The 15268-nt window shown below is 36.6% G+C and overlaps 1 protein-coding gene and 1 long non-coding RNA gene across 3 annotated transcripts in view; one reads left to right on the top strand and one right to left on the bottom strand.

Annotated features, from left to right (window-relative positions):
- Pkhd1l1 (PKHD1 like 1) overlaps positions 1 to 15268 on the bottom strand; it is a 156537-nt gene that overhangs the window by 46338 nt on the left and 94931 nt on the right. Inside the window, exons 51-59 of the mRNA XM_052747754.1 lie at positions 14639 to 14790; positions 13247 to 13406; positions 12102 to 12273; positions 10809 to 10897; positions 10195 to 10343; positions 7901 to 8030; positions 6547 to 6665; positions 5678 to 5807; positions 4005 to 4178 (exon numbers count right to left, since the gene is read on the bottom strand). Of these exons, the coding sequence (XP_052603714.1) occupies positions 4005 to 4178; positions 5678 to 5807; positions 6547 to 6665; positions 7901 to 8030; positions 10195 to 10343; positions 10809 to 10897; positions 12102 to 12273; positions 13247 to 13406; positions 14639 to 14790 (1275 nt within the window). The remainder of the gene's footprint in view (positions 1 to 4004; positions 4179 to 5677; positions 5808 to 6546; positions 6666 to 7900; positions 8031 to 10194; positions 10344 to 10808; positions 10898 to 12101; positions 12274 to 13246; positions 13407 to 14638; positions 14791 to 15268) is intronic.
- LOC128116484 (uncharacterized) overlaps positions 1 to 15268 on the top strand; it is a 126893-nt gene that overhangs the window by 67433 nt on the left and 44192 nt on the right. The gene's annotated exons all lie outside the window — the stretch shown is intronic.

The following is a 15268-nucleotide window of genomic DNA, read 5'->3' as shown; positions in this document are numbered from 1 at the left end:
CCACATACTCAACAAAAAAGACTCACAGACCAATTTTCCTCATGAACACTAATACTCAACAAAACACTGGCAAACCAAATCCAAGAATGTATCATAAAGATCATTCACCATAATCAAGTAGGCTTCATCCCAGCATTGGATACATTGGAAAATCTATCAATGTAATCCACCATATAAACAAACTGAAAGAAAAAAAAACACATGATCATCTCACTAATGCTGAAAAAGCCTTTGACAGAATCCAACATTCCTTCATGATAAAGGTCTTGGAGACACCAGGGATGCAAGAAACATACCTAAACATAATAGAAGCAATATACAGTAGACTGACAGCCAACATCAAATTAAATGGAGAGAAACTCAAAGCAATTCCACTAAAATCAGGAATGAGACAAGACTGTCTGCTCTCTCCATATCTAGTCAAAATAGTATTTAAGGTCTAACTAGAGCAGTAAAACAACCAAAGGAGATCAAGCAGACACAAATGGGAAAAGAAGAAGTCAAAGTATTGCTATTTGCATATGATATGATAGTATACATATATGACCCTAAAAAATTCTACCAAGGAACTCCTACAGCTTATAAACACCTTCAGTGATGTGGCTGGGTACAAGATTAACTAAAAAAAAAAAAAAACAAAAAAACAGTAACCCTCCTATACACAAATGATGAACAAGCTTAGAAAAAATCAGGGAAACAATACTTTTCAGAATGGCCACAAATAACATATAATATCTTAGGGTAACTCTAACCTAACAAGTGAAAACCCTGTATGACAAGAACTTCAAGTCTTTGAGGAAAAAAGTTGGAGAAAATATCAGAAGATGGAAAGATCTCCCATTCTCATGAATCAAAGGATTAACACAGTAGAAATGGCCATCTTACCAAAAGCAATCTACCTATTCAATGCACTTCCCATCAAAATTCTAAAAAAAATTCTTTACAGACACTGAAAGAACAATATTCGACCTCATATGGAAAAACAAAAAACCCAGAATAGCCAAAACAATCCAGAAGGAACTTCCAGAGGTACCACCATCCCTGAATTCAGGCTCTACTACAGAGCTACAGTAATAAAAAAAAAAGCATGGTATTTGCATAAAAACAAACAGGTGGATCAATGGAACTGAATCAAAGATGCTGATATAAATTCACATACCTATGAACACCTGATTTTTGAAAAAACAAAAAAAGCCAAAATTATACAATGGAAAAAAGAGAGCATCTTTAACAATTGGTGCTGTCCTAACTGCATGTTAACATGTAGAAGAATGCAAATAGATACATATCATCGCACTGCATAAAACTCAAGGCAAAGTGGATCAAATACCTCAACATAAATTCAATTACACTGATCCTGATAGAAGAGAAAGCGGGAAGTAGCCTTGAATGCATTGGCACAGGAGACAACTTCCTGAATAGAACACCAGTAGTAGCACAGACACTGAGATCAATAATTCATAAATAGGACCTCATGATACTAAAAACCTTCTCTAAGGCAAAGGACACTGTAAATAAGACAAAATGACAACCTATAGAATGGGAAATGATCTTCACCAACCCCACATCTGACAGAGAGCTGATTTCCATAATATATAAAGAACTTAAGAAACTAGACATCAAAATATCAAATAATCCAATTAAAAATGGGGTACATATCTAAATAGAGATTTCTCAACAGAAGAATCTCAAATGGCCAAGCAATACTTAAAGAAATGTGTAGCATTCTTAGCTATCAGGAAAATGCAATTCAAAATGACTCTTAGATTCCATCTTACATCAGTCAGAATGACTAAAATCAAAAGCACCAATGGCAGCTTATGCTGGAGAGGATGTGGAGTAAGGGGAACACTCTTCCACTGCTGGTGGTAGTGTAAACTTGTATAGTCACTTTGGAAATCAATATGGTGGTTTCTTAGAAAATTGGGAATCAATCTACCTCAAGACCCACATATACCACTCGAGCATATATCCAAAGGAAGCTCAATCATATCGCAAGTATACCTGCTCAACTATGTTCATAGCAGCATTATTTGTAATAGCCAGAACTTGGAAACAACCTTGATGCCCCTCAACTGAAGAATGGATAAGGAAAATATGGTACATTTACACAGTGGAGTATTACCTAGCTGTTAAAAACAATGACATTGTGAAATTTGCAGGTAAATGGCTGGAATTGAAAAAAATCATCCTGAGTAAGGTAACCAAAACCCAGAAAGACAAATATGGTATGTATTCACTCTAATATCACTAAGTGGATATTAGCTGTAAAGTAAAGGATAACCATACTACAATCCACAGACCCATAGAGACTAGGTAACAAGGAGGTCCCAAAGGGGACTCAAGGATTTCCCTGGGAAGGGAAAATAGAAGAGATCTCCTGGGTAGACTGGGGGCAGGTGGGAATGGGAACATGAGGGATTGGGTTGAAGGGTGGGTGGAGGGCAGAGTAATGAAAAAGATTTCTCCATAGGGGGTGGCATTTCAGGGTCAGGTAGAAACCTAATGCAAGGGACACTCACACGAATCTACAAGCATGACCCCAGCTAAGACTTCTAGCAATAGTGGATAGGAAGCCTGAACTAGCTCTCTCCAGTGATCAGATTGGTGACTATTCCAATTGTCACCTGAGAGCCTTTGTCCAGGATAAAAAAGATGCAGAAATCCACAGCCAAGCACTGGGCTGAGCCTGGGGAATCCTGCTGAGGAGAGGGAGGAAGGAATTTAAGAGCCAGGGGGGTCAGGGTCATCACAGGGGAACCCACAGAAGCAATTGACCTGCTCATGGAAGTTCACAGTCTATGAACCGATGGCTAGGGATCCTGCATGGGACCAGCCTGGGTGTATATGTGATGGTCGTGTGGCTTGGTCTACTTGCTGTACTCCTGGCGGTGGGAGCAGGGCCTGTCCCTAATGCTTTGGCTGGCTTTTAGAAACCTGCTCCTAATGCTGGGTTGCTTTGCTCAGCTTTAATACAAGGAGAGGAGCTTAGTCCTACTTTAACTTGATATGCCATGCTTTGTTGGCACCCATTGGGGGCCTGCCCCTTTCTGATCAGAGGTAGAAGAGGTGTGGACTAGGGAGTGGGACAGAGGGAGGTGGGGGAAGGGAATCGGAGGAGGGGTAAGGAAAGCTGGAGTCAGTATGTAAAATAAATGAGAAATGTTAATTTAAAAAAAAGCCATGCATGGTGATTGGGTCTTGATAATTAAAGTGCTGGGGAGGAGACAGGAGGATCTTGGGGTGCACCAGTCTAACTGTCTCACTATAGGTTCAGAGACTTTGTCTCAAAATATAAAGAGAACAATTGAAGGAGGTGCCTGATGTTGAACTCTGGCTTCCATATGCACATGCCTGCATCTGTGCCTGCACACACATGAGCGTGCATCTGTGCATGCGCACACACACATGCACACACACACACACACACACAGCCATCTTTGAAGGATGCAGGAGAATCAATTCAATAGTCAGTATGAGATGAGAATCAATGATTTTCCCTGCATTTCCATTTGTAGGAACTCTTCTTCAAGGCTGTGAGGTTTAATGAAGCTTATCAAGAAAAATTTTCTAGATTACAAATGAGGAGGGAATGACAGAGTTAAAATACTGTCAGATAAAACTAGATTGGCTAAAACTGGTATGTTAGTGATCACTAGAGGTGATGGAGACATTGGAATTTACTACATTTTTTTCTCTGTGTTTGGTAGATTTGAAGTGTTCCTTAAAACAAATATAAGAGATGTTATGAAATAATTTTTATTTGGCTTAGAAGCCAATCTAGCTATCACTTTATGCCATTCCTGGTTTGATAATTTTACTGTCTATGAAGATGAGGTAAATAGCTAATAATGTTAGGAAATTTACTCAGAGAGCAACACAGACTACATAATCACGTTTAAAGCTTTATTTCTCTGTGTGGTCCTATGAAGAAGCAGGAATTATAAGCACAAGAGATAATGTTATATATTTCACTTAAAAAAATTGACTGAAATATTACCAACCTTTGAATGTCATCATGTTTCCAGTGAATGAGCCAACCAGGATCCTGGCACCAAAAGAGTCCTTGGACCAAGCTGGGTAATCTTCACCAACGATTTTGATGTTCCTACTCAGTATCCCAACATCAGCTGCTAATGTGTAGCTCTGGCCAGTTTCAAGGATCTGCTGTCTTTCAGCTGCCAACAGAAAGATGGGTCATTGTCAATGCTAGGAAATATTTGTTTATTAGTTTCTTTATAATTCGTAAGATAAACAACTTTCTAACGTGCCAAATGTTGACACAAATGTATAAATTGATTGGATAATCTGTTTCAACAGAGATACATGGTAAATTGAAATTAAGATGCTATTATTTATATACTAATACATCCAAGATACAGCTTCTATTTATATAATAAAATTATTAAAATTAGAAAGTATAGAGTTATTGTTTTCCTCTCTTTTTCCAGATAGTTTTATATTTTTGTAAAATCTATGAAGCACAAATGTGAAAAAAAAATCCAACATTGTTTTTTCTGAGACTGACTTAATTTGCTCAATGTGTCTGTTTCCAGTTGCATCGGTGTTCCTGAAAACAAAATAACTCGATTCTTCTTTATGGTTGAGAAGTTTACCATATATATATGCACCATATTTTTTCCTTATCTATTTTTCTGTGGAGGAATACCTAGAATTGTTCTTGGACTGAATTATTATGAATAGTGAGAAAAGGAGTGTAAGATAGTACAGGAGGAATAGACTTAAAGTAATCATATACTTGTATAAAAATATCCTTATATAACACAGTACCATGTACAATGAATACACACTAATGAAAAAAATTGAAAGGTAGATAGTGCTTAAGGTTATTTTAAATAAGAGTTACTTTTAAAAATCTTTGAAGACAGTTTGCAATTATATCAAGTTATATAGGAAAATATTATTGCAATGCTATTTGAAATATTTGTTTTAATTTTAGTCAATGAGGAAACAGAGTTCTACCCTGTTATGCCCTATACCCTGAGTGGAATTGATACTATTTTTCCCAGATTCTAGTATTGAGACTGGTCTACTTTCATGTACATATTGCATATGAACCAGAATTCTATATAAATATGCAATAGTGTATCAAACACAATTTACATATTATTTGTTTTTATTTATTTTATATGTATGGGTGTTTTGCCTACATGTATGTTTGAGTACCACATGCTTTTCTCACAAGGGCCAGAAGAGGGTGTTGGATCCCCTGGAACTGTAGTTGTAGATGGTTATGCGTCACTGTGTGGGTGCTGGGAGTTGGACCCCAGACTTCTGCAAGAGCAGCCAGTGCTCTTAACTGCTAAGCCATTTCTCCAGCTTCAAGATAAAAGCTTTTAGAATTCCATGGTATATGAAGAATTACTTGGAAACTTAGAAAAGAAAAAGACAGGGTCTTACTGTACAGAATGTTACATAGTATGTCATTGTTGAATATTTGCTGAGTGAGTAAATGATTGAATAAAAAACACATATAGCAAGGATATTGGAATCCAAGACATAAACAGCAGAATCCACTGATGCCAAAGCCAACTACTCTGGCAAAATGTTTGTTAAGTTTAATCAAAGAATTATAATTGTAGGATACATAACTAAAATATGGACATTTCCAGACATTTTAATTACATATGCATTTGATTAAAGAACAGCCACTTACCAAGGTGAGTGTAGGAAAGGCTATCATTGAGGACAAGAATTTTGTGCCCATGCAGAATTTTCACAATCCTTCTAGTCTCTGTCTGGTGTAAATCATAGCTTGTGGTAGTTATCACAATATCTTCTCCCTCCTGAGAAAAATTCAAGTGCCAAATGCAAGAGCAATTTTAAAAGTACGTTTATGTTTCTAACAATCATTAAACAATTCTAAATTTATGTCTTATTAGCAATCAGGGTATGACCAGAAATAATAAAGTATACATTTAAATCTCTAACTTTATTATTAATTCCTGAAAGAATTCTGGGGTATGACCTTTATACACATACCATGACACACACACAACCCCATGCCCACAAATACACATGTGCCATGTCCTCCACCCTCAACCACCCTGCACAGAAACACACACAATGAATAAATAATATGTAAAAAAGTTTAAATTATGAGGTTACTACCATTCTCTCATTTACTATAGACATAACTTGAATGTAGTCATGTTTCTAAGTTTGTATTCTTTCCAAATGCTTAACATATAACATTAAAATTACAAATGATAAGGTAACCGAGATAACAGTAACATATATCTAAAATACTTCTACTGTCTCTTTTGCAAGAATTTACAATTTACAAATATTTATAACCAACAGCTTATGTATTTTTATTTTATAACTAATGCACCTACGATGCCCTTGATATGGTTTGAAGAACTTTTGATATCATGATTTTTAACTATTATCAGGCCATTCCTTGCAAGCAGACTGTAAGATATACACGTCTCATACTGTTAATTACAGGAAGTAAACAGAGAAGAAACTATTCCAAGTAGACTGATGGGATATTCATCTTATAACATACAATTTGTTTTCTACCTGCCAATCCACAGCATCCATCAGGGATAGGATTCTTGAGCCTGCCTCTGCAGTTTCTGACAGTTTAGTTTTATATACGGAATGTGGACGTCCATGCAGGTCCAGCTCACCAAACACTCCTGAAAGAGAGAAGCATTTCTACTTCCCACACATTCCTGGGTTAAGAGCTAGCATAGAATGAGACTATTCACTAATGTATTTTAGCAAGCTATTAAACATTTAAGAATGAATGGAATGAATTGATTGAGGTTGGCTGTGCAAAAAGCATTGCCAGTTAGAACCAGTAAACCCAGAATGAAAGGAAACAAGAAGGTTTACCACAATGTTATTTTGGAAAACAAAAAAATTGGAATTAATGAAGATATATAAATGATTAAGTATGTTTCAATTGTGTTAATAGTGGGTAACAGTATTCTAAAAACAGGAGAGTTTTGTCTGTTGGCACTGATTATCTGGACCATATATATATCCATAATACATTGGCAAAGAAACAAAAAGTTGCATCATGATGTATTTATTTTAACCATGCTTCAACAAAAGGAAAACACAATAATTAATAAACAATATATGCACAAGAGGAATTGATTAAAATGAAAAGATACAAAGTTGTTACCTAATAGAAGTTTTCTTCACGGTTAGAGCTGGAAAGATATAGGCTTTTAATAGTATTTTCTTTGATATTGTTTTGTAATAATTGATTTCACTTTTGAAAAATAAACATAGAAAAACAAATATCTTTAAGACTGTGTTTGCCTGCCTCAGTATTGTAGTAATATTCTTATGTGTCTCCTAAATGAATATGCAATAGTATTAATAAAGGCAGCTGTTAATTACTCTTGTAAGACCTTTGCCTTTTAGATTTAAATAGGACTATGCACAATCCACCAATGCCTCGGGGAAATTAAGCTCATCTGCAGTTGTAAGTGCGTAACTGACAGCATAGTCAACTGAGCCTCAGAGTGTTTATGAATACTGAAAATGGAATTATGTGTAGGGAAGTGGTCTTTTAGGGGGAAGCCACAAAATATAAAAAGTATTATTGCTCTTTCATATCAAGGAAAGATTATGAGGAGACCAGTCTAGAGAAATAATATGCATATACAGAGCTTTACTAAATTTAATTTAATAATAACTTATGTTTTTATTTGAAGTATATATATATATGTCAGTTACTAAATTGTAATGTGACATTATTTAATATTTTTAAATCTCCGATCCTTGTATGTTTAGTATAAATGAATGGCTATAAAAGATTGCACTGCTATACTATCATGAGCTAAATACTTTAGTGCTGTGTATTTTGAAGTAGACTAAGAAAAAAGACAAGAGACATTTAGTATATGACAACACATACCTAAGACCTTTGCCCCTTGATTTGGTCCTTCCGGAAAAGCCCACTCCGGGGTAGAATGATTTCCTCGAAGAACAATCTGTAATTCTCCTTTAAAAGGGTTATCTTCCCAGCCACCAATTAATCTACCTCCCTGCAGTGAAGCAGAAAATTGTTAGTACTTAAAAAAAAATTGAGCAGGAGAAAAAAAAATCACCCATAAAAAAGAAGATAGAAGCCTCCCTAATAAATGCAAGAATTTTGTTAGATCAGTCTTGTAGCTGGAAGTGACTTTAGCCTTAGTAACTTTAGTAACCTTACACTTTAGTAGCCTGTAGCTGGAGTTTTTTCTCCGGGTCCCATCAAGCCCCAGCAGTCCAACAGCCCACTTATAAAATAAACACACAGACGCTTATATTATTTAAACTGTTTGGCCTAATGGCTCAGGCTTCTAGCTGTCTAGTTCTTACATCTTAAATTAATCCATTTCTAAAGGCGCAAAGCTACACAGAGAAACCCTGTCTTGAAAAACCAAAAAAATAAAAAATAAATAAATAAATAAAATAAAAAAAATCTATACCTTGCCATGTGGCTCATGGCTTACCGGCGTCTTCACATGATACTTGTCATGGCGGCGGCTGGCAGTGTCTCCTTCCGCTTTCCTGTTCTCTCAATTCTCCTCTCTGTTAGTCCTGCCTATACTTCCTGTCTGGCCACTAGCCAATCAGTGTTTTATTTATTGACCAATCAGAGCAATTTGACATACAGACCATCCCACAGCAGTAGCCCTTAGCCTTAGGATAGATAATCTAAATGCTTTTCCAAAGTCAAATACAATATCTATTTACTGTCAGAATCAGACCTAGAACTAAGATCTCCCAAGATCTAAGCTAGTGATGTTTGAACAGACTACACTATAGTTGGATGCATAGGTTATACACAATATGCTCCTAATACTCTGTCTAAGCCATACCAATCAAGGGCCATCATTGCTAATGATGGCTGTAATCAAATAAACCTAATGTAAGACTTCATCTATATTAATTATAAACTTTAGCCTTCATACTAAACCCATGAATTGGTATTTTTATTTTTGTTTCATAGGTGAGAAAACTGATGCTGAAATGAAAGCAGTCAGACAACTTATCCAACATTACCCAACTAATAAACAGCGAAGTAAGGATACAGATGTGGCACTATTCCTTAAGGCCATACATCTGTCCAAAATCTTATGCTCTATAAAGCATCAAAAGGAGTTTCTGTTCTTTATACTTTCATTAAAAGTCTAGCAAATTCTTTTTAATATAACATTTTTATTAATTCTTTGGAAATTTCATACAATGTTTTTGGATCCTATTCACCTCCCATACCTCCCTCTAACTCCTGTTCATCCAGATCTACTCCTACCCCCTGCTCTCAAATTCATGTTTTTTTCCCCACCCATTTTTATAAATAACCCACCCAAACCAATTTGTGCCCGTATATTCATGGGTATGGGGCCGTCTACTGGAGCATAATCTGGTTAACAACCCATTTGGGGAGCTCAAAGGCCTAAGGGGTGAACTTACTATTATTATGCAGCTAAATGGACATAGTATCAGACCACTATCTACATTTATATCTCTCTACCCATGGACTGTTAGTTCAGCTCTCAAATCTCATCAGAGAAGTTTGTTTGTGCAATAAATGCTCTTCAAAATAAAGCCTTAATAGCTTTCTTGTTTAGTCATTCTTTTCTCATAAATAGCAATAGAATGACAAAACAAGCTGATTAAACTGTTACAAGCTCAGGACCACCTGAGGGTTACAGAAGAATGTGATGACTCTTCCAAGCAACTGAAGCAGTCCATTGACTGCTCTTGTCTTCATAATCCCATCTATGTCCATTCATTGTTAAGAAATACTGTTAGTTTTCTTACAACAATAGTGAAAATCTTTTCATTTTTCTCTCCAGAACACCTAAGGATTTGTTATTTGTTGGTGTGAACTCATAGTTAAAATTTATATAATACCAAAACAAATATTTAAGTAAAACTGAAACAGGAACAAGCATACACTCAAGTGTATGCTGATATTATCCCAGTAAAGGAAGAAGAAGGCATAATTTAAAAGAGAGCAGAAATACATTGGAGGTATGCGATGCTTGCATTTTCTGGGCTACAACAGCTCTCTCTCTCTCTCTCTCTGTGTGTGTGTGTGTGTGTGTGTGTGTGTGTGTGTGTGTGTGTGTGTGTGTACATACTAAATACCAATTCCTTAAATTTTCCTGTTAGAAATTAATAAGATTAATAGTATAAATGATAAGACCTCACTCCTACCTGCACTGATATGTAGGTGGCATTCAAAACAACTCTTCTGTAAGAAGGGGCTGCAGATCCCACCTCAGATCTGTCTTCCATTTCTAGAACTCCCCATATAATGAGCTTTTCCATTGGGGGAATATCTATGTCAGCTACAATCCATGATCCTAAAAAGCAATAAGAAACATAACGCAACCCACACCGTGAAGCTCATGACAAAACACTGACAAGCTCACTCCAGAGCCTCGTTTTTGAAGTCCGTGATTTCTTCCCACATGATTCCTGTATCTCACTGAACGTATAGGCTTGTTGTTTTGTAGCTGTTGTGAGTGTTTTGAAGCAGTGTGGTTATGCTTCTGAAACTGGCCTTGAACGCCTGTGCTGAAGCAAAACTCCTTTCTTGGTCATGAGTCTCAGGGAAACCAGGCAACGCCACCACACCCAGCTAATGTCATCAGATACAGAAAACCTGAAGATTCTGCTTCGTACCCGAGACACTTCTCTTTACAGTTACTCTTCCCCAGCGTGCGGTGCTTAAAGACAAATACAACTCCTGGCACATTTGCTCCACCGCATCATTAATGTTACCCAAACGCTAACATTTTACTTATGTATAAAACTTGTGTGTTTACCTTCAGGAATAACCACATTTGCTCCTGGGTAGGGTACAGTATAATTGTTCTCTGGGGATGATTGCCAAAAAGACTCATTTGACCATAAACTGAAAAGAAAAGTAATATTTCCATTAATCGGCACCTCTATGCATTTAATGAGCACTTCCTTAAGGCACAGCATTTCATTAGATGTCTTGCAAATGGTAGAATGTGAATTAGATATTTAATAATTTTACTAACTAGCCAAGTTAATATGTACAATTAGTAGTATTCATAAAACATATACAAACTATGTACTTTTTATTGAAAATATTACTTTTAAAATTTTGAACACTTTTCTTCACATCAAATCCTTATTATGACATATGCCAATTTAACTAAACTAATTTAATTTAATTTAAGATATACCAGTTATTCCATTTTCTTATAAGATTTGGCCACCGGACCTTGAAAATCAGGGCATCCTGTATCTGTTTATGGGCCCCTGGCAAATGGTGCTATTTCACTGAGTACACTTTGAGAACATATTTGGGTTGATTCTGTGAATGGAAGGGAAGGAAGAATGATCTTTTACTTGCCAAGGATAAATTGAGGTTATGTCCTGGGCAGTGACAGTGTAGGGGTTTGGGGTGATAGGTTTGCACCCAGAATGAAGGCTACATCAAACTGAAATAAACATGGAAAGCACACTGGGAAGAAAGGGCCTTGGCCTTTTTGTAATTGTGCCTTCTAGAAACTACTTGCTAATGTGATGATTCATATAGTTAAAAAAAAAAAGTAGAGACCTGTAAAATCTAAAAAGCTAGAAGGAAAAACTTTTAACTAGAAGAATTAAAATTTGAAATCAATACTTGAAAAAAAATTAAAAGTTCTCTTATGAGTTTGACATGATATCCATCAAAATTGACACGACCCAAGACAACTTGGTAATAATGAAGACACTTAGCTTCTGATGCTAGACTGGACATGTGATGAGCCAGTTCAGAAAACTCATCCAACTCTCTTATGTCACTGGACTTGATCATTCCCACCTGTGTAATAAAGAACTTGGGACAGCTCTCACAATCCAAATTAACTCTCTGCTAATATAAGACTGTCAGCAACTTTTGCACCCAATTTTTATGAGCTTTCTCCATTTTTTCATGGGGAGTGGGAGTAGATTATAAAATGAGGAAAGTATTGGTATGGATGTGTTTTGTGAACTAAATGTCATTGGGCAGGAGGAAGGTAGTTTCATCTCACCCAGGACAGATTTATAAAAAAGATTGAACAAGAGACATCAAAGCTGTTAGCTGAAGAAGACTTATGTACTTGTAAGTGGCTGGTCGTTTCCTGGGAACTGGTTTTCTTGATGGTGGATGAACAGGAAAGCAGTCTTGGAGAACACAGCAGTAAGCTTGGAAATTAATGATCACATCTTTCACATCAGGATCGAGTGTCCCAGGAATGGGCTGGCTCTGAGGAAGGTCACTTCTCCCTGACACTGAAGTAAAATGGCTTAAATGAACATATTAACAATGATTACAGTACTTAAATCTATACAACATATAGCATATTTAGCATACATAGCATTTTGGAAATATCACTCACTCATAAACAGGAAGTAGACATTGAGAAACTTCAACAAAATAGGTATCATTTTGAGAGATGAAATATTGAGGAGAATGAAAATATCTTAATAAAAATGAATGCCTGAAGGGGTGAGAGAGATAGTGCATCTGTTAAGAACATGGATTACTCTTCCAGAGGACCCAGATTTATTCCCAGAACCCACATGCCAGCTCACAACTGTCTGTAACTACTGTTCTAGGGATCTGATGCTCCTCTCTGGCCTCCATGAGCATAAGGAAACCACATAGAACACATATACACTTGCAAGCAAAACGTAAAAATAAACATACACACATGCACATAAAATAAAATAAGAGTGCTTTAAAATGAGTTTTATTTTATTCTTTTTTTTTTTTGCCTTTTTATTTTTGGTTTTTGGAGACAGGATATTTCTGTGTTGCCCAGGCTGTCCTGGAACTCTCTCTCTGTAGACCAGGCTGGCCTCAAACTCAGACCTGCCTGCCTCTCTCTGCCTCCTGAGTGCTGTTATTAATAGTGTGTACCACCACTGCCTAGCTTTAATTTTATTCTTAAATACTTTTATTTTCTAAAACTATTTTTTAATATTCATGGAATGTATACCAGCTGCCATTATATTAACTACCTCTAATTCTGTGAAATAAAGTAATCAGGACCTTGTGGGATTATACAAGTATTATCTTCAAAACTAAAACACAAGCTTTTAAATTAAAGGCCTTTTCCAATACAAATTTTATGTCTAGTATTTTTATTCAAAAAATATTTACTAGGTTCTGATAATACAGGGTACCGTATGTCACATATTTCTATTAGAAAATTGTTCTTATCCTTAGGTTAAAAAAACACTCTGCATAGTGAATACATACCCAAGTAATAGAGAGTGCTGGTATTTGCTTCAAGATGCCAGTCTCCATTCTTGCTAGTATTCCAGTTCAGTGGGTTTGAGGAGCCATTCCTCATATCAATCACGTTAAACACATCAGGGTTTTGAGTGAAGTTATGTGATATAATGACATAGTCTTCTTCCTAAGATAGTTGCAGAAAAGTATGGCTTGATTTATCTAGAAATATGTTGCATATTACGACTTAGTTTTAATGTCATGTACATAGCCCATGTAGTGTTACAACCACTGGTTTACCTTTCAGTTGGCATTTATGTATTTGACTTGTTGCAGGTCTCTGTCAATAATGCTAGCTCCACCATCAATCTCTTCTTTCTCTTTCTTATTCTTTTTTCCTCTCTCTATACACATATACAGGTTCTCCACTCACATGTGCACATGGATGTGGATGTTTCACACACATATGTTTTTAAGATATGTGCCTTTTCTATGATAGCTTAAAATTTAAAAAATAATGCTAGATATGGTTTCTGGGCCACACAAATATGTAGCATCAGTAGAAGAACATAGGAGGAATTACTGCAAGATGCTGATTGCAATTACTGAACACTGGAGAACTGACGTCAGAGTATGGAGTGCCTACTCTCTCTGCAAACTTTTATTTCTCTTCAAAGATTGTCAATATTTGAAAATATGATGGTAGAGATATGTGGTGGAAATAAAAATACTGTATTCTGTAAATAATTTTCTCTATTGAGTTCATGATACAAATAAACCCTTAACTGATACTTGGGACTCAGTAAATGTAAGTTATTACCTCAGTAATAAGGACAAAGGCAGGCAGGCAAAAGCATAATATGGGAACATGCCAAAACCTGCCTCCTTCTTAGATTTAGAGTGAGTGGGTCATACAGGGAGCATCATGAGGCTTTAAAAGATTGACTTGTGAAGTAAGAACATTCCGTGTTGAGAAATGGCTGACTGAGGTGAATGAAATGGCTCAATGAACTAGAGTGCTTGGTGTGGAAGCAGGATGACTTGAGCTCCATTCCAAGGCCCCATATAAAACCCAGGTATGACTCATGGTGCCAGTGTGTAAGCATGCAGACTGGAGGATTGCTGGGGCTTTCTGGCCTCAGGGCTAGCTCCACAGGCTAAATCAGATAGCCCATCTCAAGGGCGATCACCTATCTCAAGGGAATAAGGTAGAGACCGATAAAGGCACAGATGCTCCCATCTGTATACACATATGCACATATACCACCCATACGTAAACTCACATTCACATGCATACACACCCAGAAAAGGGAAGAAAAAAAAAAAACATGGGTGTGTGAGAATGACAGCGTAGGCTGCTGTTTGGTTCTTTGTAGCTTAAATTTAAATAAATGCATTTAAATAAATCTCTTTATTTACCTTAAATCCATAAAACGTTGACGTGTATGATATGTTGGTTAAGTGTTCCACACCTTTAAAATACCAGTTAATGTGATTTGCGTTTGGAATCAGAGCCATCCACCCAGACATATGGGTCAGCCGTTTCTTCTGAAAGGGAACAATGCTAGTGCCTGTAGGAGAACATGAAATAAGCAGCAACCATACTCTCCACCTTCATGACATGCCTCTGCTTTTGAACAAGAGAAAATACAAAATTCTGTCTTCTCGTTGTGCCGGGACAGACAAGGAAGGAAGACGAAAGTAAGTCCGTTCCTGTAATTACCTCTCTGGGGGGATGCGGAGCCTTGGTGGTGCCCTGTGTCACCCAGGAAAGAGCATGGTTTCTGTGAGTCAGCCTACTTCTCATTAGCACATCCTGATTCTGGCTTTCTCTGTCGTTCCTCACTTCACCCTTTCGTGACCAGCATGCTCATAGATTTTTAGAAATCATACTAAGGTGGTATCTGCTACTATATACTCCATCTAGAAATAAACATTTCTATATGAGGTCTGGGGACAGAAGTCTAATCTACGTTACTTGAATAATTTACCACTTCTTTCTTACTTTCTAGACCCTTACCAATTCAAAGAGCAAAAGCCACTTAACTG

Source organism: Peromyscus californicus, unplaced genomic scaffold, assembly GCF_007827085.1.
Source record: "Peromyscus californicus insignis strain IS unplaced genomic scaffold, ASM782708v3 Scaffold_20__1_contigs__length_68692818, whole genome shotgun sequence".
Classification (NCBI taxonomy): domain Eukaryota; kingdom Metazoa; phylum Chordata; class Mammalia; order Rodentia; family Cricetidae; genus Peromyscus; species Peromyscus californicus.
The sequence above is the reverse complement of the archived record's forward strand: the minus strand, read 5'-3'. Positions and strand labels throughout refer to the sequence as shown.